This window comes from Prosopis cineraria, unplaced genomic scaffold (genome assembly GCF_029017545.1).
Source record: "Prosopis cineraria cultivar Desert tree isolate PC_DT_omini unplaced genomic scaffold, ASM2901754v1 PC10, whole genome shotgun sequence".
NCBI classification, from domain to species: domain Eukaryota; kingdom Viridiplantae; phylum Streptophyta; class Magnoliopsida; order Fabales; family Fabaceae; genus Prosopis; species Prosopis cineraria.
In genome coordinates, this window is record NW_026555341.1 from 35,948,709 (window position 1) to 35,962,817 (window position 14,109).

General features: G+C 31.6%; 2 protein-coding genes across 2 annotated transcripts; both read right to left on the minus strand.

The window, feature by feature from the left end:
- Window positions 1–4,092: 4,092 nt before the first annotated feature.
- Window positions 4,093–4,844, minus strand: LOC129321800 (PLAT domain-containing protein 3-like). Its single transcript, XM_054967708.1, has 2 exons — window positions 4,747–4,844; window positions 4,093–4,616 (listed from the first exon to the last, which is right to left on the minus strand). The coding sequence occupies exon 2, from the start codon at window positions 4,533–4,535 to the stop codon at window positions 4,197–4,199; it is 339 nt and encodes a 112-aa protein (XP_054823683.1). The 5' UTR covers window positions 4,536–4,616; window positions 4,747–4,844; the 3' UTR covers window positions 4,093–4,196.
- Window positions 4,845–6,587: 1,743 nt separating this feature from the next.
- Window positions 6,588–7,436, minus strand: LOC129321721 (PLAT domain-containing protein 3-like). The gene is made up of 2 exons (XM_054967611.1): window positions 7,339–7,436; window positions 6,588–7,185 (listed from the first exon to the last, which is right to left on the minus strand). The coding sequence occupies exons 1-2, from the start codon at window positions 7,417–7,419 to the stop codon at window positions 6,778–6,780; spliced, it is 489 nt and encodes a 162-aa protein (XP_054823586.1). The 5' UTR covers window positions 7,420–7,436; the 3' UTR covers window positions 6,588–6,777.
- Between the last annotated feature and the right edge of the window lie 6,673 nt (window positions 7,437–14,109).

Below are 14,109 nucleotides of genomic sequence, written 5' to 3' on the forward strand. Positions count from 1 at the left end.
AAGTTGGGAAGGCATGATATTGCAAAAGACATTAGAGAAAGGTACATTGGAATCCCTTGGCCTCCTAATTTTATGTAGATAATGCATCAGAATTCACCATTAGATGTTACCCTCCTTGTTATATACTTCGTTCGGTCTTGGTTACAGAATAAAGTTAATTAATTTTACGGGTTCTTAATTAAAAAGTGGTAATTAATACTTTAAACTTATAGAAAAATGTGTTACTTTTCAGTTTTGTCTTTCATTAAAATCCAAAATCATAATAAAGCGTTATATAGAAATCAAAAACTTATACCAACAACTTCTTACAGTTAAGGAGGTGCAAGATTAAAAAAAAATAATTTAACTACCACAATTTTATGTTACATTTGATCTGACCAAGTATAAGTTTAAAATCTTGCCCTATAATCAAGACTGCAGGGAATATATGATTTAGACTTTACGAATTTTAATAAGCTACTAAAAAAAGGGTTTGTTATTTCATCATCAAAAAATTTCTATAGCTAAAAATTTAACAAATGGAATTGCATGGCAATATAAAGTGATTAATTTGGTGACGAAACGAGTTAATGCAGCTGCTGGGATTTTGTGAGAAGCTATTAACATGTGCGTCTGTTAAGGTTTCAGTGACAGGTGAGTAAAAATATGGATGAATGACATTTAGGCCCTCTCAAGGAAATTTATCCTAATAAAGGCTAATTAGTTTTGCATTGAATATTTGACACTAATATCGAATAGCACCAAAATTAATAAAAATTAAATTTTATACTAAAACGCAAAATAGGTTATTTCTCTAAAAATCAAAGGATTAACTACTTGAATTAGGATTTTGAAAAGTGAAATTGTGTGGGGATTTTTTTTAATGACGAAATCAATTGAAAAGCTAAATTAAAATTAAATAATTAAAGTTTAACTGAGAAAATTATCAAATACAGGCAGCATAATCAATCACAACTCAATTACCTAAAGTTAATTTTTATTATCCACAAAATAAATTAAAATTATTTAACTTTATTAATTTGGTTTAATATATATTTTTGTTAAATTATTATTCAAGGATCAAACAAGAAATTAAATTATAGATTAATTAAAAATTTTTTTAAACCACAACTTAACAAATGCTTCTATATTAATCACACTAGAAACAAAACATAAATAATCACTTAAGCTAGGCCAAATTACTCTTATGTTATTATATTAATTGATTATAGTAAGAAAAACCTCAGATAAAATATATAACCCAAAAATTATGCAGTAAAACTATTGTAATTAATATAATAATTAAAATATAAAATTCAAAAGTAGAGAGAAGAAGAAAAAATTGAAATAAAGCTAAATAAAATCTTTCTTGATTATCAATCTAATTACAATTTAGGGTTATGGTTTAATTTATGACTGATCACATCAGAAAAATTAATTCTCTATGGCTTGAAACTTGTAAATCACAAAAAGGAAAAACGAAACAAGCGTCGCACACATCCCCTACCTCCGTTCCTTCTTCTTAATTTAAAAGTTGTGCGTCCCTTTTCAATTCAATTCCCAGTGATTTTTTCCCCGGCTATGTGCTCCTTTCTTCATAAAAATAAAACCTATAATTTAGTAAAATGATAAAACTATCCTTAATAACCCTAATCGAAAAATATATTAAGAAACCAAAATAAACATAACTAAAGTTTATAAAATTTGATTCTTAACTTAATCTTCAAGTATACCCACATTCTTTAATCCAAAATAATCTTCATCAATATCTTTTAAATTAAATCCTGAAAGTCATCACAAATAAAATAAAATTAAATAGTAAGTGTGTAAAAATATTAAAGAAATCATTTACATTTTAAAATTCAAGATTTAGGTGATTAAAATTCAAAAGTTGAAGATTGGCTAATAAAATCAAATAATATCTAATTAAACTTAACTAGTCTCAAATAAATATTGAAAAGCCTAAATTAAAAGGATAAAAATATATAAAATTATAATTTATCAATATTTTTTTATGAAAATATGAATATGTTGTTGTTAAAAATTGAATCTTAACAACAAATTAAGGTTTTAACAACAACATATACACATTTTCACATGATAATATTCAATACAAAATTAATTGGTTCTTATTATAATAAATTCTCTTACGAGGGCCTTAAATATCATCTTTCCTAATAATATTCACTTTTTTTAACATTTTTTTCCTTTGGAATTTTCTTGTCTATAAATTAAAATCTGCTTCTCTAAATTAAATAGAACTTTTCCCCTTCATTCATAGCTTGGGAATACTCCACTGGTTTCTGAATAAGCATCTATCACAATTGTTCTAAATTGCTACTGATAAAGTCATAGTTTTCATTCATAAGATAGAACACTAATACAGACTTATTTGGTTAAGTACTAGGGTATTTTAGTTGGTTTTTTAGATATATTATTACATTTAATCAACTTTCTTAAACTATATGAGTTTTATTTTCTTGTTTTGTATCGTAAGTGCATAAGCTGTGACAAGTAATATAAAATGAGTAAAGTTTCGTTTCGTCAGAGATTTATTTAAAAAAGATGATTGAGCAAAAGATTAAGTAAATTCAATTAAGTTGAGCAAAACATAATTACATAAAGTTCATTTTGAAACTTATAGTAAAATTAGAAGACAAAAAAACAATTGATTCTCAAATTTCAAGCACAAATTGGAACCTAAGATTATTTTTTCCCTTGCATATTATAACACTAAAATTATCCTTTCATAGATGTTTTTAATGAAAATAAGTGATCATAAACAAGTATTTAATTAAATTAAGTACTCATTCACTTGTTACAATCACTAATAAAACCCAACTTTAAATACCAATCCTAATGTGGCTTTACAAGGTTGGCAAATATATTTCTATCTTGTTAACAAAATCATCCATTGATTATGCAAATTTCAAGTTTTTGCACTATTTCACCCCAAGTTCTATACTCATGTTAGCCCTCTCAAACATCACCTAAGTGAACACAATATTTAAATGGTAGCCAAATACTTAGAAGCACTAAGAGAAGAGTAAAATAAACACTTATATATTATCAAACACAAAAAGAGAGAGGAGGAAATTAGTATTAATCCATACGAGAATTCAAAATAATCCTAGAGCAAGGAGTTTAGCTTCTTATAAGAATCCACAAAATAAAAGTACACAAAATATTTGGACTGATCTTAGATTATAAGAGATAAAAGGGAAAAGGAATAAAAAAAAAGAAAATAAGCTTCAAATGTTTTCAATGCTTCAATCTATCTCTTAATTCCAATTCTTTCAATGTCCAAACCCTAACACAACCAAGTTCCAAATGTGTTTCAAAGTGTGAAGAAAACTTTCTAAGTTGAGCCAACAACATATATGCATTAAGACCTAACATTTCTAGCTAAATAAAACTCAACCTTTTGCTCTCAATGTCAAAAGTCATGCACAATGTCACAACTTTGGTCATGACTTTGCTATGTTTTGTATTCTACCAATTAATGTGACTAATCATCTTTTCACTTAATTTATTCATCTATACGACTTTCAAAAGGGTCATCAAGGGTCCGGAAAATGCAACTGAACTTTAAACCAAAATACCAATGAATTAGCTTGAAAATACCAAAATCGAGTCGTAGTTTTAATTTTCAAAAAAATATACAAAATTTTCTAACTTAAGTATTCAAAAATATATACAATTATGCCAAAATATATTAAAATCTAAGAGAATGTTTTTACCAAAAATAAAAAATCTAAAGAGAATGTGCTCAAATGGCATTAAATTCTAGAGGTTAATATTTCTCTTACATTAAGAAATAGAGGGAATACAATAATAGAAGTACCTCTTATTTTTTGGCTACTTTGACCGTTGGTCCAAGATAAAATAAATTTGTCAATAAAGCAAACATTTGTTTTCATTAATTATGAAATTAATTTTCCAAATAATTAATATTTTAGGAGAGACTATGGTATTGGTTGGCACAACAAGCAAACGATAATGCATCACACATGGTCATTAGAGGAGATAAGTTCAATCTTAATTAGAGAACATGTGCATAATATCATATATATATATATATATATATATGAGAATCAGGGTCCGGTCCGTACATCACCCGGATCGAGTTAAATCTAGTTATTGAAATGAAGAGATACGTGGCACGCAACACATTCTAATTAGGCATGATCACACAGTAGAGGGACTGGGCCTCAAACTCAAGAATCCTGATGATGATCTGATGCCACCTGGATTAGCTTGCCGAAGCATGAGTTGATGTTGGCATACAGATGATGTGGCCATTCATCAAGAGCTAGCCACTGGTTCACCGGGAACGATACCTTGTGCCCATTGGAGGTGACTTCCACGTAATCCAAGTACCACCCTGGCTTGTTCCCTTCTCCGTTGGAGGTCACGGCAATGGTGCATACGCCGATGCAAGGGCCAGTGCCGCTGAAGACGTCAAGGTTGCCCCGCTCGAAGTAGTCGTGACGGGCTTCCATTAGGCCCCAATCTTCGACGTTGTTGATGATAAAGCCATTGCCGGAAGAGTCCATTAGTTTGAGGCTGATGGTAGAGTCCGTTCCTGCATCATTGCGATCTCCTGTCTAAACTCTCACCACGTATTGGCACTGCTCCTGCATGCATGCGGTCCCATTTCAATCAATATTCAGAATTAGAATACTAATTAGTAGAAGAAAAGCTTGCGTACCATGGGTGATGTGTGGAACCAAAGCAATATTGGATCAAGAGAAGAGAGCAACTTACAGATATGGCGATTGCAGCAAAGCTCATGAGTGAGAGCAGAAAAACAAGAGAAAGCAAAGCAACTTTTGGAGCCATTTGTTTAGTTTGTGATGCTACTGACGAGAGTGATAAGGAGCTGAAACAATCTATATGCCTTTATATAGAACGACACGTGTCCTGCTGAAACACTATTACGTTGTGATGAACCTACCATTGTGAAGCTTATGTGATGTACGTTCAATCCAATTCGGTGGGTAGATCACATGATGCTCCTTTTTTAATATGCATAATAAATGTATGCATCAATGAATTTACTCGTAGTTCAAACAGTTTGGTCATTTAATTTCTTTTTAAAATATAAAATATATATCATCGATACTCCCATTATTTCACTTTTAAGTCTGACAATTCTCGTTCAAGAATAGGTCCTTGACAGTACTTTAAACATTTCCAAAGTATATCCTTATAGTTTTATACCTATTGGCTAGTTTGTTACTATTGTCAGAGTTTACCACTTAACGAATGGAAAATAATATTAATAACTACTTTAAACCCAACTTTAAAGTATTAATTAGTTTTGAGTTATCATTTATCTCACATATGGTACCCAAGAGAACGAAAGGTTGTGATGAGGCTACAAACTAGAACAAAGAGGGTGCATGGACCATAAGTGGACGCAATATTGTTGTAATTATAAGGGCCGTTCAGTAATAGTCTTCTCACACAAAATTCTATGACTTCAGGGGTTTCCCTTAACACAGTGAAGTTTGTTTCCCGAATTGTGAAGATTTGGATTTGAATTGGACTATATAGATGGACTTTTCTTTATGCTTGGACTTATTTGGGCCAGTTCAAATTGAGCCCAATGTGTCGAGTTACCAACTTTAGCATGTTTGGATGTCCTAAAGTGACACCCCAAACTCACATTTGTATTTGAAGTAAATATTTTGCGATTACCCAAACGTATTCATATTCATTCTCCGGCTGAAATCGTAACATTTGTTCTATTTTTATCATGACAAAAGCATTAAAAAAAAAAACCTTATTAGTGAACACATGTGAGAGTTAAACAAATTTTTATTTTTGCTTTTAAATTTTTATGACATTGAATTTTGTGTGAGTGTGAAGGAAGGAAGGATAGGGTGGGATGTACAACATGTATAAAGTGATTAATTAAAGGGTGATGTAATGAATTAATAGAGCTACTGGGATATTTTCTGTAAGAGGCTACTTATATGTGCTTCTTTGTAAAGTCTCAGTGATTAGTAATATTCTTTTTGTTGTAACAATTTTTTCCTTTGGAATTTTCATGTCCATAGCTAAAAAAGCTGTCGCTCCAAATAGAACTTCCCCCTTTCTCTAAGGCATTTTTGTTGAAAAGTCTGTATTGTATGTCTTTATATTCAATTCAAAACATTTTGAATTCAAATTTCAACATTTATTATTCTTTTAACAAGTTTCATTCGTAGCAGAGAAATACAATAGAAGCACTTGCTTTCTGACAAATTCAAAGATGATGAAAAGCTACTTTAACTGTTTGCCCAAACTAAAATAAATCAAGAGCAAGTTCTCTAAAATTGATGCCCATAAATTCCTGTGAAGTTTTTTTTTTATAATTTTCTCATTTTATTATTTTTATAAAACATCAAACCTTCTCTATTTTAAAAAATAAATTAACGGATAATTAGATGATCCATTTTCTAATAAATATGTTCATAAAGCGTGCAAACATTTTTTTCATTAATTATGAAAAACCTTCACATCTAATATTATAGGAGAGATTACGGTTGGTCCCACAAGCAATGACGATGGATCTTTACTCGTAAATGGGGCATCATTGGAGGAGAAAAGAGAAAGCTTAATTAGGAAACATGTGTCTAATCTCATATATATTGAAAATAAAGCTCCCATGCATCGCACGGAGTTAAATCCAGTTATTGAAATGAAGAGATACATGAACACATGATAACAAAAAGCAGATACATATAAAGATTGTTGTGCTAATTAAGCATGGTGACACGATAGAGGGACGGGGCCTCAAACTCAAGAATCCTAATGATCTGATGCCATCTGGATTAGCTTGCCGAAGCATGAGTTGATGTTGGCATACAGATGATGTGGCCATTCATCAAGAGCTAGCCACTGGTTCACCGGGAACAATACCTTGTGCCCATTGGAGGTGACTTCCACATAGTCCAAGTACCACCCTGGCTTGTTCCCTTCGCCGTTCGAGGTGACGGCGACGGCGCAAATGCTGATGCAAGGGCCAGTGCCGCTGAAGACGTCGAGGTTGCCCCGCTCGAAGTAGTCGTGACGGGCTTCCATGATGCCCCAATCTTCGACGTTGTTGACGATAAAGCCATTGCTGGAAGAGTCCATTAGCTTGAGGCTGATGGCAGAGTCCGTTCCTGCATCATTGCGATCTCCTGTCTTAACTCTGACCACGTATTGGCATTGTTCCTGCATGCATGCATGCAGTCCCATTTTGATCAATTAATGTTGAGAATCAAACATGTAAACACACTTACACGACACAATACTAAGTAGAAGAAAAGCTTGCGTGCCATGGGTGAAACCAAACTGATGCTGCATCAAGAGAAGACAACAACTTACAGTAACAGATATGGCGACTGCAACGAAGCTGATGAGGGAGGGCAGAAAAATAAGAGAAGGCAATGCAACTCTGAGAGCCATTAGTTTTGTTCGTGATATGCTACTGATGAGGGTGAGGAGCTCAAACAACCATTATGCCTTTATATAGAAAGCGATCAGCAGGACGAGTTTTACTATGCGATGAACCTGCCGAATATGATTGGTGAAACTTCTGTGATGTTCAATCCAATTCGGTAGGTACATCACAAAATACTCGTTTTTCAATATGCATAATCAAACTTGACGTAATTAATCCTCAAAATGTTAAAAAAAAATTGAATTTGCTTGGCATGCTTTTTTCCCAACAATAAATTTGACGTAATCCCAAATAAAAAAAATCCATAATTTTTTTATCCAACTCAATCAATTCTATGGAGTTTATTTAAATGCATTTTTTTATAGGCGCTACATTGGTCTTATGGAAAGATTTTGTATGCCTTCAATGGAGTTTATTCCACCTTTTGCTCGAAGCTATTTACACTTCCTCTTCTCATAATTTCAAAACTGATATCTTATAATGAAAATTAAGTATTTATTTTGATATGCAAAGTGATATAAGTAATAGTCTTGGCTTCTCGTTGCACATATATTTATATGTATCGAAAATGGTTTTTAGTTTGGTTGGACATGAAAGCTAATTCTTGCTATTGTTTTTACGGTTGATGGCAAGGCTTATCATCTAGAACAAGCAACGTTATAAATAATAATAATAATAATAATAATAATAATAATAATAATAATAATAAGGTACTCCCTCTATTTTTATTTATAGGAAAAACCATCACTTTTAGCTTGTTTTTTTATAGAAGCAAAATAACATTTTTCAATAAGTATTTATTGTAAACTTCTTAAATTATCTCTCGTAATTTTATCATTCATACTCATAAGAAACAATTAATGAAAGTTTGATTAATACAATTAAAAAAAGGTATTGTAGTTTTAACTGATTTTATAGAACTCTGATGGCTTTTTTCTCCTACAAATAGAAATGGAGAGACTAATTAAGAAGAAAGGAGAAGAAGTTTTGTTTGTTATCGTGCACCCATGTATATTCCCCACACTGTTGTAGTTTTTTTGGCCAAACACATAGTTGGAGTTATTAGATGCATTGAAAAAAATGAAGCTAGCTAGATGTAGAATCTAGATTTACTTTAGCGAAATTATTTCAATTAAAAATGGGACTGATTTATATATAACGCCATTATGTGATAAATTTCTTGGGGGAAAATGTTAGAATGATAAAATCTATAATAACCGCTCCAAGAGACCTAAATTTAAATGGATACATTGATACAAGCAATTAATTAATTTTAAGCATATTAATAACCCTTCCAAGTTCCAAAACCACAGGTGCAACATCTGTCTTCATTCTTATTTCTTACAATGATGTGCGTGAGAGAGAGAGATATTGATGATGCAATGAACTGATAGAACATTGGTAATTTTGTGAGAATGATGAAGTTCTTGGAATTATGTATGGTCTCGGTGAGGAAGTAACATTCGTGGCAAATAATACATAGAGCCCAATTTCAGATTGGTCCTCTTTAATAATGGGCTAAAGTGACCCCAATATCTCATTCGGCCCAATTTTTAGCATGCCCCTAAGGCCTAATGATCATCTTTATATTTTTTTTTTTCTTAACCAGAAAGACCATGCAGCATAGGTCTCCTTGCCAACACAAATGTCCTCCAATAGATGATGATGATGACAACCATGGACCTAAACAAACTAGAAGAAAATTGACCCTACTTCTGAATCTTCCCACTAAAAGAACTTCTCTCTTTGAACTTATAAAAGAATTACGCCATGAAGACCTTGTCCCGTTGGAGAAGCTTGACATGTGATTCCAGCATTCTCACCTGTTGAAAGATAAGCTTTGCCTTTATAGTCATGATGAGTTCATATGAGAAAGATTTTCCTCCTTTGGAGCTCAAAACTGATGATAGAACAAAGGTGACTAGCAGACCTTTCTTCCCATTTATTGAGGTCACTCTTTAAGGAATACTTAAGCCTGACCAAGAAACAGAAGAAGCTCTTAACTAGCAGTCTCATAACATTGTTAGTCAAAATAAAGTCTTGCACATAATTGACTCCAAGGTTGACCATCTTACAACCAAAACAAATACCTTGTCCTTATAGGTTAGTTAGATGGATAAGTAAGTCAAAAGTCTATACTCAAAGACTTTCCTAGCAGGAAAAACAATTGGATATAGATCTTAGACAATATATTGATAAGAGGTATTTTAGGCCTAACTTTACAAGAAAAGAGCAAGAATTTTCTAAGATCTAGAAAGAATTGTAGAGAATAAAAGCAAACCTAGTCAAAGACCAATTCAAAATCATTTATGAATCTTATCCCATTTATCTTACTATGTTCCCATTAAGTTAGTTTCCTTCATACACCTTCATAAACCTTACATATCCCATAGAGAGTGATAATTTAAGATCTTTAAAATGTCTTACCCTGTCCTTAAACAAGCTAGAAAGAAACCAATAAAGCTATCATCGCAACCAGTATAGTCATATCTAGTTCAACCACTTGTTTATACTAAACCCCAAGAATACCAAGCCTCTCTATCATTTTCAAAACCTCCATAATCTTATCATACTAAACCCTTGAAAATATCAACACCTTCTCCTTCACCACCAAAATAAAGGCCACCCTTCTTCCTCTAAAAAAGCTAAAATCCTAGCAGACCCAGTAGACCCATTAAGAACCATTACTTTTATCAAAAAAGTTATTTCTAAATAGGCCTACACTGAAGAAGACTCAAACTCATTAGTTTCAACTGAACTCTCATATGAAAACTCAAAAATTGAGGATGATCAGCATCTATTTGATACCAAGATCGCCATGGTACAATCTCTTCATACTGAGCTGGTTGTAGAGGATTCTGAAGAAGAATCAGGATTCATAGAAGATAATTTAGCCAAAGCTAACACTCATAGCTCTAAGCCATCCTTTGGGCCATGGTTTACTTTTGATGATCTACCTCCTTGCAAATGGAGGGATACACTTATGAGTTTGAAGCCTGGATAGATTTGTAGATGACATGACAAAATATGACTCTTCAAGAAGTACTCCTAGAATTTCTCTTAAGAATGATTGAAAATTTGAGAGAATGATTTCAACACCTTAGTGAGTACCAAAATATGCAAGCTGCATGACTTCCTAATGCAGCATCATTATTAGGAATGATCCCATAAGGAATTACTTGAAAATTTTAATCTCATAGATAAATTAAGCAAAAAAGAATTCTTTTACATGCATGAAGTATAACTCACTAGATTGAAGAGATTTATAAAAGCATTTTCAATGAATGTCTAAAAAATACTACATGATAAATGGTTGCAATGATGTCAACCTCAAGCATACATTCATTGCTTCATTACCAGATGAGTTACAGTTAAAGCTGTATCAAGCCATCAATTATTTATAGAGGGATATGTCTCAAATCTCTCTTAAAGAAATTTATCAATTAGTTCTTTGTACCCTAGATAAACTTTGTAAACAACAAAAGTTCTTCAAGTCTATACTTAAAGGAAGTACAAAATTACAACCTACCTATAAAAAAGCCATACTTAAAAATTAAACGCAAGGACCATGATTAATGTTCTTGCAAAAAAATATTATTTCTATAAATACAAGCTATAATGACGTTAAATTTTTAAAATATATATATATATATATATTCCAAATTATATCTTATTTAAATTATTTTTATGTAAAATGAAAAGTAGTGACTTAGTGAAATTAATGCTAATAGTTTATCAAAAGGTCCAGAGTTTAAATTCTTTTGAGTAATGGGTTAATTTTATTTAGTTTACAATTACGAAAAAATTACCAAAAATATCTGTGTCTTTTATGTTATTAGAGAAAAATATTATGCCCTCTCTTGTAATTTTTGCAATTTTCTAATATTTAGATTTTTATTCTTCATTCTCGGTCAGAAGCACACACCAGAAGAGAAAAAAATAATTCCCCTTCGAATCAATTTGCTTAGTCGTTGCTGTCCCCCTTCATTCCTCTTCAATTTTTCTGGTGGTCTCTCGTTGTTATGCCTCCGGTCAAGTCTTTCCCTTCTCTTTTCCTGCTTGCATCAACGTTCTCCATCTCTGGTTCAATCTTTTCTTGCTCTGTAATTTCCGTTGCTGTGGAGTGTGTGGCTGTACATCCTGTGGGTTGCTCTTCCATTTTTCCTTGTCCATCATTATGTTTAAGAAGGTCAGTATATGCGTTCAGTCTTCATCTTCTCTCCCTCATCAACTGCTGGACATTGCGTGCGTGCATAAGATCGGTGAGGAGGGAGAAAATTTGATTTAGCCATTTCTTCATCTTTCCTCTGCGCTTCATCTCTTCCCTCCTATTTCTAGTGATTTCCGGCAGAAGTGGAACACTACTAGAAAAATTGAATTTAGCGAGAGACGAATTCCTCGCTAAATGCCATTTTTCGTAGCAAAATTTCATTTTAGTTATGAATTTTGTCTCTCGCTAAATTCATAACTAAAAAAGGACTCGCTAAATTTAGTGAGAAATTGTATTTTTCTTGCTAATCCCTCGCTAAATATGTTTATATTTAAAAATAATTATGCCACATCATCCGCTATGTGTGATGTCAACTTGTGACATGTCATCAACAAGCTCATGCTTTGTCAACCATCATGTCACCTACCATCTCGTACCCTATCACCCACTACATATGCGACAACTCATGACACATCATTGTTCACCTTGCGCTATGTTACTTACTCCTTATCATATCATATATTCATCATGTTTATGTCAAAGCCAAGGTTTAAATCCTTGACCTCATACCTTCCAAGTTTTATGCTCTCCTTCTTTGCCAGTTGAACTGAAAGGTATCTTTAAGCATTATATGATAAATTATATATATATATATATATATATTATTTAACTACATAAATATATCAAATAATATATTATAAAAATACACACATATACATATTAAATTTTATTTTTAATTATTAATATTTTAGAAATATTTATATTTTATTTAAATTATTCTTTATATTATATTTTTAATAAAATATTATTTTATTAATGAAAATCAACTTAAAATAAAGAAAATATTAAATAATTTTATTATAAATATTTTAGTTAATTTTTAAATTTGATTATTATTTTTAAATGAAAATAATTAAATGTATAATTAAAAGTCATTGTTAAAAGGTAATTTTTTTTGTAGTAATTAGTTAGGGATAGAATCTTTCGCTAAATCCCTCACTAATTATCTTATTTTAGAGAGGGATTGACAATCCCTCGCTATTTTTCTCACTAATTCTCTTATTTTAGAGAGGGATTGACAATCCCTCGCTAATTGCCTCGTTAATTTTAAGTCAAGCTATGAAATCAACATCTCTCGCTAATTTTCTCACTAACTTAGTATTTTAGAGAGGAATAAATGATCTCTCACTAAATTTCCTCGCTAATTTGTATTTTTCTTGTAGTGTAACCTCATTGAAGCTATGCAAAGTCCAAGTTCTCCATCGCGTTTCCCATCCCTGTTTACCTTCTTTAGTTGCTGCTCTGTTCTCAAGGTTCGTGTTCAGGTCACTGATAGGTGTGAGAAACCAAATCGCAAGAGCTGGTGGTGCTGTTGCAAGTTTGGATGTGTGCTGCTAATTCGGTTTCTTTCCCTTCTTATGAGCTGTGTTTAGTTTCCTACTTCCTTGGTCAGCCGTCAAAGCTATTCCCTCCCTCCTTGCTTTCTTTCATGGAGATCTAAGTTGTTGTTTCACTTTCTTCTCTGCCCCTAACTGCACTGAACAGAGGTAGGAGATTCGGGTTCTTTCTTCTTGATTATTTTTGTGCCTGTGGATATGGTCTGCTGTTGATGTGCGTGAGAGTGTGGTTTGCTTGTGTTTGCGTGAATAAAATTGTAGAATTTGTGGGTTTTGTGCTGCCGTGCTATTATGTGGAAGAGACAATTTAAATATGGAGCTGGAAACTTGTCTTAAAGCTTGATAATGATATTTTTATGGTTGAGTTAAATTAATTTATTTGGAGTGGCTGATATTGAAGCAATTGTTAGAGTGAAAGTGGAAAAGAAGAGCTTAGATGGAATACTTGAAAACTAGTGTTTATAAGATGTTTGTTAAAATGTTTGTTAGAATAACTGAACCTGATTTTAAAATTTCATTGATTTTGCTGAGAAGTAGAGTTAGCTTAGATGTTATTAATCTGTAAATTTGACTTGAAAGTTATAAAGAACATTTAACTATAAAATTAATAATATGTGATTATTGGAATTCTTGAAGCTTAATAGTTTGTTGAAAAATGTTCAAATGATAGAGTTGTTTTGAGGGGATTGGAAAGAATTAATTTGTATTTGATGCTTGAAAAAATACTAATGAGGAATATTTTTTTAGTGTAAAGCTTTGGTTTTAAAGTTCCAAATTTATTATAGTTGCTTATTAGTGGGAATGTTAAAAAGAAAAAAAGAATTATTATAACAGCTAAAAGTTAAATAAAATTTTAATATGATTTATAGGTTATTTGAAAAAAAGAAAAATTTGATTAAAGTTGAGAGGTGAAATTTGAATCCTGAGAATTTCAAATAAGTGGATAGCATTTCAATTGATTTTGTAAACAAATTTATTTTTACTAAAATATTACATTTTCATATAAACCATTTTAATGGTAACAATGAAATCATTGGCTATTTTCATTTTTAAATTACTTTATTTTGTGAAACTCACTTTATCAGATT

Coding starts and splice junctions, on each gene's coding strand:
- LOC129321800 (XM_054967708.1), bottom strand. CDS start 4,535: ATGGACTCTTCCGGCAATGGCTTTATCATCAACAACGTCGAAGATTGG.
- LOC129321721 (XM_054967611.1), bottom strand. CDS start 7,419: ATGGCTCTCAGAGTTGCATTGCCTTCTCTTATTTTTCTGCCCTCCCTC. Junction 7,186..7,338: donor CAGTCGCCATATCTGTTACT/GTAAGTTGTTGT, acceptor GCATGCATGCAG/GAACAATGCCAATACGTGGT.